The 15,633-nt window shown below is 41.5% G+C and overlaps 1 protein-coding gene across 1 annotated transcript; it reads left to right on the forward strand.

Moving 5' to 3' along the window:
• The first annotated feature begins 14,925 nt into the window (after nucleotides 1-14,925).
• On the forward strand, nucleotides 14,926-15,420 carry FERD3L (Fer3 like bHLH transcription factor). Its single transcript, XM_045827250.1, has one exon. The coding sequence runs from the start codon at nucleotides 14,926-14,928 to the stop codon at nucleotides 15,418-15,420; it is 495 nt and encodes a 164-aa protein (XP_045683206.1).
• Nucleotides 15,421-15,633: the final 213 nt, after the last annotated feature.

Consider the following 15,633-nt stretch of genomic DNA (forward strand, 5'->3'; position numbering starts at 1 on the left):
GAAACAAATTAACACCTTCACGTTTATCACTATTAATCAATGAAATCAAAGTGATAACAGAATAATGCATGTACATTTCTCATTTCCCTTTATGGAAAATATTCTTAAGAAATTGAACTCTGTATTGAAGAAAATATATTTTATGTCCTGTAATTTGAGATTGATTTTGACTATTTGATTCACAATTTGCATTATAGAAACCACTACTGATTTTTCTCCCTAGTCTAAATTGTCATTACTGTTTCCAAAACCAAAAAGCTCCATCACATCAATGAAATGAATGCTCTGGTTCAACAAAATTACAGTATCATAATCCAGGGGTGTCAAACTAATTTTCACAGGACCCACATCAGCCTTGTGGTTGCCTTCAAAGGGCCAAATGTCATTTTAGGACTGTGTAAATGGAACTACTCCTTAATTAGGGGCAAGGAGCTCAGCACTGCCGCCAGCTAGAAACAAGGTGCCGGGCCGGATAAAACAAGGTGGAGGGCCAGATTTGGCCCTTGGGCCTTGTGTTTGCCACCTGTGCCATAGACTTAAAATTCATAAATGATAATTCAGTAACTGTATAGGTAAATACACATCCTTTAACCCTGTGTGTGTCTGCGATGATGATGATAATGATGACACTAGAATCCCTTAAGAAATGATGCACCATACCTAAGAATCGCTGGCAGTCATTTAGGACAGCAGTCCCCAACTTTTTTGGCACCAGGGACTGGTTTTGTAGAACACAATTTTTCCACAGGCCAGGAGTCAGGGAGTAGTTTTGGGTGATTCAAATTCATCACATTCAAGTTCACCTCCTACTATGTGGCCAGTTCCTAATAGGCCCAGCTGGTGCCTGTTGGGGACCCCTGATTTAGGAGATCACCTGATACAACATTAATCTGGGCACTGAGTATGTCTTGGCAATGTAAGGGTGACAAGAAGACCCTCAGCATCGGTTATGGCAAAAAGGCCTTTCTGCATTGGATTTCCATCATTTGCAAGAAAAATAAAATAAAGGGAAAAGATTTTCCTTTTCAATTTATCTGATACTTTCATTGTTATCTTTGAAAGCTCATGAAGGAATCTTTGGTGAAATGTGTTTTAAAATCTATCCCATTTTATAGTACAAATTTTGCCTAACTTCACTTTAGCTAAAATGATCAAATTTTAATTTTTACAACATATGTAAAACAAAGTTTCACAGGCTAAGAGCTCAGCATGAATATTACAGTTTGTGTGTTATTATTGGTTCCAAATATATCTCATTTTTCTTCTCATTGGGAGTATTGACTAAACTGATTCTATAGGAATCCAACTCTGATTAAACCACATACCATGAGGTCATAATAAAAGCAAAGTCTAAGAAAGATGTCACTATTTAGGCAATACAGCTTTCCTAACCCATGCATTTCAACTGTACCTGCATATTAGAGTCACGTAGGGAAATTCAGTTTAAATGCTGAGTTAATTTTTCTGAAGTATTATCCCACTATCAATAGTTTTCAGTTCACAGGTAATTTTTAAATGCAGCCAAGATTGAGAACCACTGTTAGACTTAATCTATGAACCAAAATCTTGAGAGTGAATAACAGTAAGCCCTGGACAAGGCAAACCCTGTCAACTATTTAATAGCCTGACTCCATAACTCTAGGCTGGGTCCAAGAATCTGCCTTTTATACAGCAGTTCATTCTGAGATAGGTGGTCTACAGATCAAAGGAGAATCACTGTCCTATACTCAAAATCAAGCTTTGTATTGTTCCAGTCTCTGTGTAAGACCTGTTTAAAGTACACACCCCAATTTTAGAAGGAAGAGAGACCCCGAGAGTCAGAAAGGAATATGAAATCAGAGGGCAGATTGACAGGTGAGGGCTCCAGTAATGAAGAGCAGTGAGAGGAGAAGAAAAGACCCAGCTGAGCAGAAGTCCCATCTGTGCAAGCTCTACCAATAAAATGTCCCACAATCTGCACCGAACTTCTCCTCCTTGGGAGTGAAATTAAGAGGAGGGTTAGAGAGAGGCCTTGTGCTCTTCCTGAAAGCCAGTGTTTTGTTTGTTTGTTTGTTGGTTGGTTGGTAATTACTGTTACCACAAAAAAATCTCAGTTGATTTCTTCTGGACTTCTTTAGCACACTATGAACTTCAGTTCTTCATTTCTTTAAACAAATTAAGATTGTAAAGATGGTATATTTCAGGGGGTAAAGTGAACTTCATCTTACAATGATGCCAACATTCATCAAAATCAACCTGTTCTTAGAGAACCCTAAAATGGAACACTGCTGGCCAGTATTCTACTGAGGACACATAACCAGTCCACTGCTGGAGGGGAATGTTAACCACAGACATCTCCTACAGTAAAAGGAATTGCTCCCCCTGGGTGTTCATGATGAAAAGTTAAACCAATCACTTAAATACAAGGAAATGTCTTAGTCTGGACTAAGGCATTCAAAGAGAAATACTTGGTCCAGAATGGATCCAAGTCATGGATGAGGACAAGGAACCAGTAAGAGATCAAGAGCGCATGCAAAGTGTCTAATATATAGCAAGTGCTCAAGAGCACTGTGTTCTGCAGCGACCAGTCCCTGGCTGCTCAGAGAGGGTGGGCTCTCCGCATTCCACCGAGGTACTAGTCCCTGTTTGTCTCCTTCCAGAATGTGCAGCCACCACCTACTGCCACCAACGAGGCCACCCTGACCCTCCTGCTGCACTGTCCTGGGAAGCGGCTCTTGACTTACATGTTCAACATAGGCGTGTACCTACTGCCATCCTGTGACTCTGAGCCCCGCAAGGCCCTGCCCACTGCATCCCCAGATGCTCCAACAACAGCAGCTCCGGGTCCCAGTAGCAGGCAGGGGACACCGCCCTCCCAGCCTAGGAGATGTGCCCTGTGAGTCAGCAAGTCTCTGCCCACCCTGACGGCTGCAGACTCTCAGTCTGCTACCCACGATACCTCGGACTCAGCCAGAGACACAGAGGGCTTCAGGTCCCTTTCAGTGACTCACTGACGACCTCCGCAGTCCCCACGCCCCGGCTGCTCACCCAGCCCAGCATCTGCATGGTGGACCCAGAGATGCTGTCACCCCACGCCCAGAGCAGGCGGAGCAAGCAAGGCCTCAGCCATACCCAGAAGTCCCTGGCCTCCCTCAAACCCAGCACTGCAGCCCCACAGGCACTCTGATGACCAGGGTTAAAACAGAGGGGCTGGCCTGTGGGGATATGGCCAGGTGGCCACTCAGCACCCCCAAGCGAGCCCAGTAACAAGGAAAGTCTGGCGCCCCTGTCCTCAGTCCTCAAAACGGGCTTTGGTGGTCCATCCAGATCAGCTGGCACCCAGTGCAGTCTGCAGGTGGTCCACACGGTGCCCCCATCTCCCTGGCTCTGACCTACCTGCCCAGCCAGAACAGCGCCCTCGGGGTGGAAGAGGTGCTCATCCTGCCGGGGTTCTCTCAGCTGCCAAGTCATCAGCCACGGAGACCAGGGAATGGAAGAGCGCATGCGCTGGCCCACTTGGCCACAGGCAAACAGCCAGGGGCCAGAGCCTCCAGGTGACGCTTTTTAACTTTAGTATTATAGTAGCGATCACTACAGAGCCCACGGGCCAGTAGAAAGGGGGATCATTGTGAAATCTGAGAGTCGTTGAGTACAAGTGTGAGAAGAAGGAGAGCAAAATGAGGAAGAAGAAAAGGCACACTATGGAAACCTAGAAAAGTCTCCCCCAGAGGCCTGCTCCATTATCACACTGTGTGTGTTGGGGATGTTTCTTCTCAGATGAGAGAAAGCAAATTGACACTGGCTAACGACATTATGGTATGGCTTTCAGTGTTGTTTACTCTGTTCATTGCAAAGGCAGTGCTGACCTAGCTCACACTTTTCCTCCGTGATTTTTGGTTCCCATAGCATGCCAGGCACAAACCTGATATCCAAACAATGTCAAAGTCACCAGACTGAGCTGGAGTTAAAACACAACAAATCTTTCAAGTCTTGTTTTACCTATAAAGTACAGATAAATTTTCAGGAACTTTAAAAACCATTTGACCATTTTTTTTTCTTTAGAATCTTAAAAATTTAAGTGTTGCATCTAATCATCTCCGCTATCTTCACTCCACCTTATGATGAACTGAAAGAAATTCATCCTAATTTTCCTAGGAGTGAATTCTGACTGAAGATAACCAGTCTGGAGATCATGGTCCCAGAAGCCACTTCAGACTGGCCCTGGGGAAGAATAACAGTTCATATCCACTGTACATAATCTTAAATTCAGGTTGGAGTAACAGGGACTAAGTTCTGAAGCCTGGAGAGATAGCTACACTGACACTGCATGTATGTGTGGGTTAACATGTAAGGAGATGAGAATAGTCCCACTGACCTGGCCCCTCATGGGTGTGGCAACTTATTTGTAAACGTTCCTTATGTTAATGTAGGTGGGTGAGCCGGGGTGGCTCTAAAAGACAGAAGGAGGATAGGCTCAAATTTAGATGAGAACTACATGAAATTCCGAGGCAATGTATTAAAAGAGGTCCAGGAAGAGGATAACAAACTTGTGTAACAAACCACTTTGCCAAATAAGATGACTGATAATGACGTCAGTGCCACTTGAATGGGATGAAAATTTGTTTCAAAAATGGGAATTTTCGGTAGGCACAGAGCAACACTTGGGAGAGTGCTCTGGAGGGTCATCATCTTTCAGGACCCACAGGGATAATGACAGTAGCAGCTTCCACCGTGATGATGGTTTTTTCCATCCATGACACTCACCAATACGGAGATTCTGTAATCCTCAAATGATAGCTCTGAGAAGCCACAAAGAAGCTAAAGACTGTGGCAGGACAACCAGGAAACCCTGCCCAAGGAAGATGGGTGAGTCAAGAAGCAGGAAAATGGTTAGGCAGCCTTTCACTTCAAAGTTGTTAGTTTTGATACAGCCAGCATTTTTTAAGCTTAAGTAAATCACTTAAATTTAGAAGAGATAATATAGGACAGAAATAAATCTAAGTGATACCCCTGGTATCTTTACCTAAAGATATTATGTTATTTAATGAAAATGCCTAGTGAACCCAATACAGTATTCTTCATTGAAGAAAAAGGTGATAAAAAGCTTCCAAACAAAATGCAAGTAACATTGAAGGAATACATTTTATAGAAATTTGAAAATTATTGAGGAAATATTGGGTTAGACTTTCTACTAGGTGCTGACATCAGATAAGTACCCAAGGTAGTGGAAGCATTGTAACCTGGCAATCAAACCTCTGTGCTCTGACTTACATTTGAATCCTGATGTGAGCATTTATACATTTGTGAAATCAACCATTTTGAGACTCATTTGGAAAAGAGGAAAATGCAAGAATCTTCTGCATCAGGTTGTGGCATTGAATGAAATAATAAAAGCACAACACTTCAGTAACATTTTTGTTGTTTTTGTCATCATTATACCAGTCCTGAAGGAGCCTACCTCTGATATAGAGGGAGATAATCACCATGTGTAACTCATATTACAGCTTTAAAAATCTACTTATGTAATGACTACAACTTGGAAGATATTGCTGAAGGCACTGGAGATTCAGCTGAGATCAAAAAGATGACGCCCTGCCCTCATGGAGTAGGTCAGTTTGGGACCTCCTCCAGGAAGCAGATGCTGAGACCCAGTTAGGAATGAAAGAGGCCCAATGCCTGTGTGGGGGGTGGAGGTGTGTGGTGTGATGCTTATGGAAGACAAAGGAAGTGGGAGCAGAACTGACCTGGAAAGCGTTCAGTCTGCGATACAGATATGACACCTGTGAGAGGAAATCAGCGAGAAAGCAAAACTGGGCAGTGAGAGAATTAGACTCTGAGACAGATGTGACAATGGCCCAGGCAGTACAATGGGGAGATATAGTGCAAAGGGAGACTGTCGGCTAAATGCACTTCTCAAGCTGATTAAGTCCTTGCTAGAAGGAAGATAGGAGCAGTGCACATCCACAGATGCCACAGTTCACTCTGTGCCACATGGGTTCCTCTCCATGCAAGAGTTGAGTGGTGACTTTTTCAGGGTTCAAAGTTGGTCTGTTCCTGAGCATAAATGTGGAAGACAGAGATTAGTAGAGCCAACTAGAGCCCCATCGCTGCAGTTCTTCTTGTGGTTGCAACTGGTACTCCTTGTCTTCCTCTTCCACTCACCATTCTAAATCCCTCCCTCAACTATCCACTAGCCTAGTCTTGGAGGTTTACCTAATGATGTATCTCAAACCCTCTTTCCAGCAGTCTTAGTCTGGTAACCGCATGTTCCTCACTCATAGTCAGACAAGAAAGTGCCAATAGGTGCCAGAATGGATCACCTGAGTCCACATACTTTCCTCCTGCTCATCAGAGGATGGTGATTCCTCTTCCTATTTGCTGATGCCTGAGGACTCCAAAGTGTCCACACGACACCAAAACTTATAATTTAACAAGCCCTTTGCTGTCTTTAAAGCTCAGCAGCTCTAAATATTGAGTCCTGAATTTGGTTTCCAGCTTTTCCAGCTCTCCCACTGATGGATTTAAGAATTTCTTGCCATCACACTTCATTTTACATCATGTGTAAACTGCTTGAAACTTTTAAAATACTCTTTATTCATTACATCATTGCAACTTCTTAAGAGCTGGTCAGTTTCATCATTCTTAAAAGTGTTGCGTCCCTCATACTTTTCAAAAGCCTACAGCATGTCATCGCCCAGGATAATCCCACCCACTAGAACATCCTCCCTAGTTACCAGCAGTGAAAGTTTCATCAACTGGACCACCACTTTGTACCAGAAACTATGTGTCCCACATACCATCCAGGATGGCAAGTGATCTACTCCTCAAATTCCAGTTCTACTTGTCAGAATACTCTTAGTAGCCACCTAGTGAGTCCAGATCCTCTGGAAAGAAAATACTGATATTAAGTTAGAAGACGATGGGGTTTTTCATTTTTTTGTTGTTGTTGTTATTGTTGGGGGGATGGTAACTCCTGTGAAAGATAAAGGGGGGGGGAGAATTCAGCTGGGAAGACCTTGAGCCATAATGATTGACACCCATAAAAATAAAAAGAGAGAGAAGAAGGAGGAGGAGGGGGAGGGGAAGGAAGAGGAAGGGGGAGAAGAAGGAAGAAGAAGGAGGAGGAGGAGAAGAAGAAGGAGGAGGAGGAGGGGGGGAGAATGTGAAGGTGAAGGAAAGAAGGAAGGAAAGAAGGAGAAGAGGAGGAGGAGGAAGAGGAAGAAAGAAGAAGAAGAGGAAGAAGAAGGAGGAAGAGGAGAAGAATGGGTTCTGCACAGGAAGAACCTCAAACTGTGATGCAGAGCTGAAAAAAAAAACAACAAACACGATAGGGAGTTATATAGAAATATTACCTATTGAGATGTCCCACACAGGGTAGAATGGCCAGGCCCTAGTATTCCTTTCATGCTGAGGCTGACCAGAAAGAGTGTGGCCTCAGCTTGAATGGTGCAGCAGGTCCCTAAGACACCACAGTGGGAGCATGTTGGCTTAATGCAATCCTTGTGGTTGAAAGAGAAATCCAAGCAGTGTACTTCTATAATTACCCCTGGGAGTTCATATTCCAATGAGGGAAACTGAAAGCTAACAAGTCAACAAGTAAATATATACTGTGTCAGAGCTCTGTGAACTGTAGAGAGTGCAAGACAGAGGAGGGAGGTCTATATTAGGGGGTTAGGAAGTGCTTCTCTGGTAAGCTGGCATTATCTAGGGACCTAAGAGAGAGACAGATAGCTGAGAGAAGGGTACTGCAGTCAGAGGCAACAAAAATGCAGAGGCACTGAGGCAGGTAATGTGTCTGCATGTTGGAGGAGCAGCAAGCAGATCAACATCGCTAAAGCAGAGTGAAGGAGGAGGGAAATAAGACAGGCGCTCTCACAGGTATTAGTGTGGGAAAATAGTGTATCATGTAAAATAGCTCCTTTTAAGACATGGTTATGACTTTTACCCTGAGAGAGATAGAGAATTCCTCAGTGTCTCCACTTGACTGTATAATAAAATTAAACTCAACTTACGCAAAGCTGATATTCATGCTGTCCCAGATACTTTTCCTGGGTTCTTTCTCTTCTCTGTGATCATGACACCTTTTCTAGTTGTTCAGACCAAAACCTTGGGATCATCACCCTTGACCATTTCTCCCCCGACCCCCATACAATCAGCAAATCTGGTTGAATTTTCTTCAGAATATATCCCCAATGTAACCACTGTGTATCACAGCAACTGCTCCAAACCTGGGTGACTGTAGAAACCCTCTGGTTAGATCTCCCTCTCTCCTTTGTGTTCCCTGTAGATTTATTCTCAACACATGAACCAAACAGGTTTTTTAAACAGTAAGTAAATCTTCAAAAGGCTCCAGTGGATGCCCATCTTACTCAAAGTAAAAGCCAATGTCATTAAATTGTTGAAAAGGCCCTACGTGATGCAACCCTGCCCCACAGGACGACATGGACCTCATCTCCTTCCATCCCTCGGTTCTTTCTCTTGTGGCCTCTATGGTGTCCCTCCAGCATCCCAGGAGTCCTTCTTCCTTATCTTCTCTGAATTGTCAGCTCTCTTTGCCTGGACACTCTCATTTGATGTGCTCTTAACTGCCTCCCTACCACCTTCCAGAATTCAAATATCACCTCCAATCAGATTTTTAAGTGATAACTCTATTAAAAATAGCAACTTGCACCCAACTTTCAGCACTTACGATCCCCACTTACACTAAGCATTTTTCCCATAACACTTACAACCTTCAACACAATAAAGAATTGTTTGTGTTTCCTATCTCATCCATTAATGTATACCAAACTCCTAAATCAATGCTACCACATGGACCAAGCACTTGTAGGCATTCAATAAAAAATTGTTGAAAAATGTGTATATTTTCTTTAAATTTAGAGTAACATAAATTTAGTATATGATAGAATAACATTATAATTTGTATATATTGATGCAAGTAGTACATTCATGTGTAATATTAATTTTAATATATTTAATTTCATTTTCTTATTAAGTGGAAGTGCTCTTTAATATATTAGGTTTAACCAAATTAAATGGCCCACTTTTTTAGGTTAAAACTGGTTTGATTTTTGGCAGTTACACATTTTAACTTAAAATTAAGATTTCCCCCATATCACCCTGGCTGGTGTAGCTCAGTGGATTGAGCGTGGGCTGCAAACCAAAGTGTCGCAGGTTTGATTCCCAGTCAGGGCATATGCCTGGGTTGCAGGCCATGACCCCCAGCAACCGCACATTGATGTTTCTCTCTCTCTCTTTCTCTCTCCCTTCCCTCTCTAAAAATAAATAAATAAAATATTTAAGAAAAAAATGTTTAAAAAAAGATTCCCCCCATATCACAAATAAAGAGTATGATGACATAAAAATTTTGAAAAATTATTAAATTGCAAAATCACACATATAGTGTTTAAACTCCAAATGTACACAGAACTTATGGATTTATGGATGACTATCAAACCTATATTTATTTTGAAAGAAAGTCACTATTAAAAATACTGTGCAAAAAATATAGTATAGGAAATGAGGGAAAAAGGGAAAGTTATTTAGGGGTAGTAGTTTATAACATCCTGAGGGATATTTTTTCCCTCACACCTCTCTAACTTCCACAAGTTTTTCAAAGAGAAGTGAAGAATTTGGAGGGGGTTCAAACAACAACTAATGTAAGAACCAATAAAAATTTGGAAAATAGATTTGTCCCAAGGCTAACTTTCATATTAAGAGGAAAAACATTTCATGTGAATAGGAAAAACCTGAGGCAAAATAAAAAATTTAAACTTATTTGAGCAGTTTTTTTTAAATGATACTTTAAAATAGATGTAAAGTAGCATATGTAGCTGTGTAATCTTTTTGCTGGCAGAAACACACCACTGCAATAAGAAAGCTGGTGTGTGCTGGAAGTATGGTCTTCCTCTGATGTTCTCTCTTTGAGAGGTGCAGTTCACTGCATTAGATCACTATAGACCCCATCTCCTATTGCTCTGCTATCCTCCAGGGCAGCGGTCAGCAAATGACAGCCTGAAAACAAAATTCTGCCTGCCACCTACTTCTGTACATAAAATTCTATTGGAACTCTGCCGCACTCACTCACTTATGTATTAGTTATGGCTGTTTTCACACCATAGTGGTAGAGCTGACTAGTTGTGACAGAGATCATACAGTCTGCAAAACCTAAAATATGTACCAGCTGGTCTTTTCCCAAAAACAGCTTATCCACCCCCTGGCATGGCGTGATGTCTACTTGGTCAGTGCTAGCTCACCACCCAAGTACCCACATTCCTTGCTGTGGGAAGAGGGCAACAGACCAAGTGGAAGGCAAATGTTTTCATCTTCAAAAGGGCAACTTTAATTTGCACATTTCGCTTCTCATTTATCCCATTGCTGTGAATGTGGTGGGGCAGAAATGTCCAACTAAAGTATGTGTGGGTGGGCCTATCACTAAAAGGCAGAGTAAGTACATCCTGGAGAACAATGAGCAATTCCTGTCAGAACTCCCTATGGTAAAAGAAGGTGGTATAGGTGGAAATTAGGATGGAAAGGGTGAGCCTCTCCAAGCAGCTGCCTTCTTTTTTGAATGAATGAATGGATTTTGACAATGAGAAACACTTCGCAGAGTAGAACTCTGCTCTGTCAAAGAACTTTGCCTCTTCTTATTCCTAGTTACTTGTAATTCACCCAGAGCCTAATTACACTAATACTTTAAAGAGCAGGTCATTTGTCATCAGGGAAATGCAAATCAAAACCACAATGCACATCTTCAGGATGGCTTGAAAATGCTAACTTTTGATAAGGATGTGAAGAAATGAATTCTAATACATCTCTGGTGACAGTGTAAATTGTTGCAACCATTTTGGGAAGTGATTTATCAGTAATTACTAAAGTCGAACATATACATAAACCATTCCACTTCTAGGTGTATGCTGACCAGAAATGCATAAAAGTTCTCACCAAAGATATGTGCAATATCCAAATCGTTGCAACTTATAATATCTGAAAACTGGAAACTACCCAAATGCCCATCAACAGCAGAAGATATATTCACACAATGAAATACTGTTTAGCAGTGAAAATAATATGCATGAGTTTAGTTAAAAATCTTGAATGAAACCACAGAAGAGTATACAGGGTATGGTTTATGTTTACATAATGCTCAAAATGTGCTAAATTGATCTTAGAAGTCAAGAATAATACCTCAGAGAGTGGTACTTTGGAGAGTGGCTAGTGACTGAGTATAATGTTGTAGGGGAGGTTGAAATAGTCTCAAGTGATACAGTTAAGGTTTATCTATTTGTTTATCATCTCCAATTTCTTGAGTACTCAATTTCTTGATTTGGGCACTAGTTTCATGAGTATGTTTACTTTATGAAAATTCATTAAGCTATATGTATATATATATATATATATATATATATATATAATTGGTGATTTTTAAAATACATACTCAACTGCAAAAAAAAGTCAACCTAAAATAGAAAAATAAAGTAGATGTATATATATTCTTTTAACTCTAAAATCAGCCATTTAACTCTAAAATGGCCACAAGCCATACATAATTTGAAACTGAGTGAGAAAAGGACACAGCTCACTCATTGTGTGACTTAAGGGAGTGTTTCTTAGACCTTTCTCTCTACAAACATTACCATAGTCTGCTGTTGTTATACTTTATCACTTTCCCTAAATTAATGATTCTGTAAGAATAAAGGAAGGGATGTGAAAAAAGGGAGGGAGAGTGAAGGTTTAACACATTTGGGAGAGTTAGGTATCTGCTTTACTGTAGATAATTTTAAATCTACCTTTCTCTCCTTACCACTCAGTTCCACCCTTCAGCCCCCTTAAGAATCACTGCTCAAGTTATTCTTGGTCATTTGCTTTTTTCTGATTTGATTCTGAATACAGAAAATAGCATACACAAAATGTTTAATGTTTAATTGGGATGGCCCGTAGAGTTAAAAGAGGTAACAAAGTGAGCAAAATTGTTATCTCATGATTATATCCTGAAACATCTTGAGCAAAATTTATGGAGGGTTTATCAAATTCTTTACAAAACCCTCCTTGTAGATAACTGAATAATTATAAATTATAGGCTTAGAACTAAAAGGAGACAAGTTTGAACTTACCTTCTTTAGTCTTCAGTTGGGTTATTTGAAATGTTTCTCCCTTAACTTTCAAATCTAAAAATGAAAATAATAGTTCCTTCCAATGGGATGAACTGTTTTAAACTACTTAGTATTTTATAAATATACAACATTTGCTTATGTTTACTAAGGAATGAAATATTCACAAAAACAATCTTTAAAGTAGATGCTTCAAAATAGGCAGAGAAAACACTTTCACTTATTTGTGTTCTAAAATTGATTATATTTATCAACAAAAAGTATACTGAATCATAACCTAGATTTTAACATTTTTGCTTTAATATTGTCACCAGAAATAGAATGTTATAAGGTAAACTGAAATTATTAAACAGAAGTGTCTACATTAGGATTTTATGATGAAATTTAAAAAAGGGTTTTAAAATTATGCTAAAGACATACCTACAAAGACATTTTTACAAATTTCTCAATACTTTAATGTTAATATTGGAAATTAATTATGCATGTAGGTCCCATTAATTTTGCCACAATCTTTGTTGTGGTGTGCTTGTTGAAATATTCATTGCCTTGGATAAAATAATAAAGAATTTTAGTCCAAGAAAAGTGGTTCTTTAGCATCACATGATAGTGTCTGACATATATTTTATTAAGTGTTAAGTTTAAATTTTTACCATGTTTCATTTCATTAGGTGCCCTAAAGCATTTTGTTGCAGAACTAGATTCTTACCATATGAGGTATTTAATCCACGTATGTGTGCATTTATAAAGGAATATATGTCATTAGAAAAACTTAAGAACTAAAAATCAACTATAAAATTTGTCCAAAAATGTAATAACACATTAAGTTATACAAGAGTTAGAAAGCGTGTCACTGCTTGCCAAAACAAAAATTAATGCTCCCATTTATTTATTTCTCAGCTACTGTTGGAAGTCGAATTCATTTTTATTTTTCAGACTTTTTTGAATATTTAGTAAAAACAAAATAAGTAATCATAGTCAAAAGATCTCATTCTCATTAACCTCTTTTAGGAATGTACATTTCAATTCTTCTCGGCCTGCATTATCACAGTAAAAGTTGGAGAGTGAAGAGTAAACACAAGCAAGGAAAAATAAAATTAGTTAAAAGACCAAAGAGCAAGAGGAGCTACGACACAGTGGGTTAAAAAAGAAAGAAAAAGAATTCTAGATGGCACTGCTTGAACGGTATCTGGAAGTATACCCTGGGAATCTAGGAAGAAGGGGAATTGAGCTCACCTGTCAGAAATAGGCGGTTTCTGGGAGCTGTCCAATGTACTAACCAAAGCATCATAGTTGCAACTTACCTTCTTAGTAGGAACTGATGTGCTTGTTGATTTTTTTCCCTCTTGAAGTAAACAACTGTTTGCTCATACTCTTTTTTCCCCCAGCTATGTCTTCTAATACATCTTTAAAATGATTTTCTAACAAGTTGTTCTGTCCACAGTGTCTTTTTAAAATTCCCTAGACTGAATAATTAAATACAGTTACTGATAAAGAAGGAAAAATGAATCCTTTGTTAAAATATTAGATAATATGAAGTCAGTAAAATGATCTATTCATTATACCAAATTTGAATTTCTTTTTATGTAAAAAAAAGTTATCTAAGGATAACCAAAAGTCTCCCATAAATAGAATTCAATAAAGTATAGTTTCTGCTCTTATGTCTTGTTGGGTAGTGCAGACCAATGAGGGAAACCAGCCAGATGGAAGTGTTAGGATTTGTCTTTGTTCACAAATACCGATCAGCAATTTAAAATTCTCAACAGAAAGACTTCTCAACAGAAGGTGGGCTGATGGACCCATGGATTTACCAAAGGGTAAGTCACATTTTTTAAAGGATATTGAAGTTATTTTAGGGGGTGGTGGAAAGAGTTTGCCTAGCGCCCCCCACCCCCCCCCACACACACACACGCTGGGATTATTCACTAGAGCAAGCTCTGAGAAAATATGCTGAGCCTCCCCTTTTCAATTTATTGCCATCATAACTTGTGCCCTTGGAGTAAAATCCTCTCCTTTACATGAGTAGGGGATAAGGGTAGGGAAAGGAAAGTCAAGTATCTGAATTGTTAGGCTGCCTACGACAAAACAGACTTTCGAAGTCAGGGTTTGTAACGCGGCAGGAGAGATGTTTACAAAGCCCTGGAAGGAGAAAGCCGGTTCCAACAGCGACTCTGGGGAATGCGCTCTGGGCCCCTCAACCGTGCTTACTTAAGCTAATGGAAGATCTTGCCTTTCAGTAGCCGCTGCACCGGGATACCAGACAAACGGCTCCCCTCCACCCCGCGGCGGGCAGGGCCCCTCTTCGGGACATCATTAAAAGCACATGCACTTGTTTCACACTCATTGGCAGCGTCACACGGCAAGGTTCACAACTCCGAGTCGGAAGCCAAGGAGAAGCCAGAGAGGTGGAAAACATCCTCGCTTTGAAACGCCAACTCTAAATTAAAGAACTACATGAGATAAGGAGCCTGAAGAATATTAGCTGGCCGCGGGGTGAGGAGAGACACGAAAAGCACAGCAGGTAAGAGCTGGGGGTAGTTGCCAAGAAGGAACTGTCCCAGGTGGCGCAGCGAAATGGATGGCAGAATTGGAGGCCGGTCTCTGTGAGTCTTCCAGGCTTGCTCACGCCTGTCTCCTTCCATCAGTTTCGAGAGGAGGGACGTCGTCACAGACTTCCCAATCGGTGCGACTAATCCTGTTATCAGCTTAGTTATAAATATTAACGTCCCCTAGCCCTTCGTCGATGCTATCGCATCAGATTCAGGGCTGTTAGGAAGCCGATCACCAGTCTCGCCACTCCCCGCGAGAAACCGATGAGACACCGGGCCAAGAGGACGCGATGGCGGTCTATCCCGAGAGCTGCGTGGACGCCACCGTGCTGGACTTCGTCGCAGACCTGTCCCTCGCCTCCCCCGGGCACCCTCTCCTCTGTGACTTCGCGCCCGAAGTCCACTTTGGGAACCGAGGCCTTGTGCTCCAGGAGGGAAGACCCAGGAGTCTGGCGCGCTTTGAGGAGGAGGATCCAGAAGAAGAGGAGGGTGAAGTAGACGAGGAGGAGGAGGAGGAGGAAGAGGAGCACGCAAGAGGCACCTCCCTGCTGGGTCGTCCCAAGAGGAAACGAGTGATCACCTATGCCCAGCGCCAGGCAGCCAACATCCGCGAGAGGAAACGAATGTTCAACCTCAACGAGGCTTTCGACCAGCTGCGGAGGAAGGTGCCCACTTTTGCGTACGAGAAAAGACTGTCCCGGATCGAGACGCTACGCCTGGCCATTGTCTACATTTCCTTCATGACTGAGCTCTTGGACAGCTGCAAGAAAAAGGAAACCTGCTGAGCCGATCTGGGAGGGACGCGTCTGCTCCCTCCTCGCCTGGGCGCGTGCAGCCTCGGGGTGTTTCAGGGGCCGGCTGTGGGTGCAGCTGAAGGGCCTGGAGGGACGTTCCGAGACAGAACGTCTGGCCTCTTGGAGCTCGGGTCGGAATTGCAAAACACCCACAGTCTCCCTAGAGTTAATATACACGCGATCGCTCTCCGTGGAGTGTGCTGG

The sequence above is a fragment of the Phyllostomus hastatus genome, unplaced genomic scaffold (assembly GCF_019186645.2).
Source record: "Phyllostomus hastatus isolate PE091 unplaced genomic scaffold, TTU_PhHast_1.1 phas_scaffold_78, whole genome shotgun sequence".
Taxonomy (NCBI): Eukaryota; Metazoa; Chordata; class Mammalia; order Chiroptera; family Phyllostomidae; genus Phyllostomus; species Phyllostomus hastatus.

Bases quoted from the DNA above. Each gene is read 5' to 3' on its own strand.
- FERD3L (XM_045827250.1), top strand. From the start codon at position 14,926: ATGGCGGTCTATCCCGAGAGCTGCGTGGACGCCACCGTGCTGGACTTC.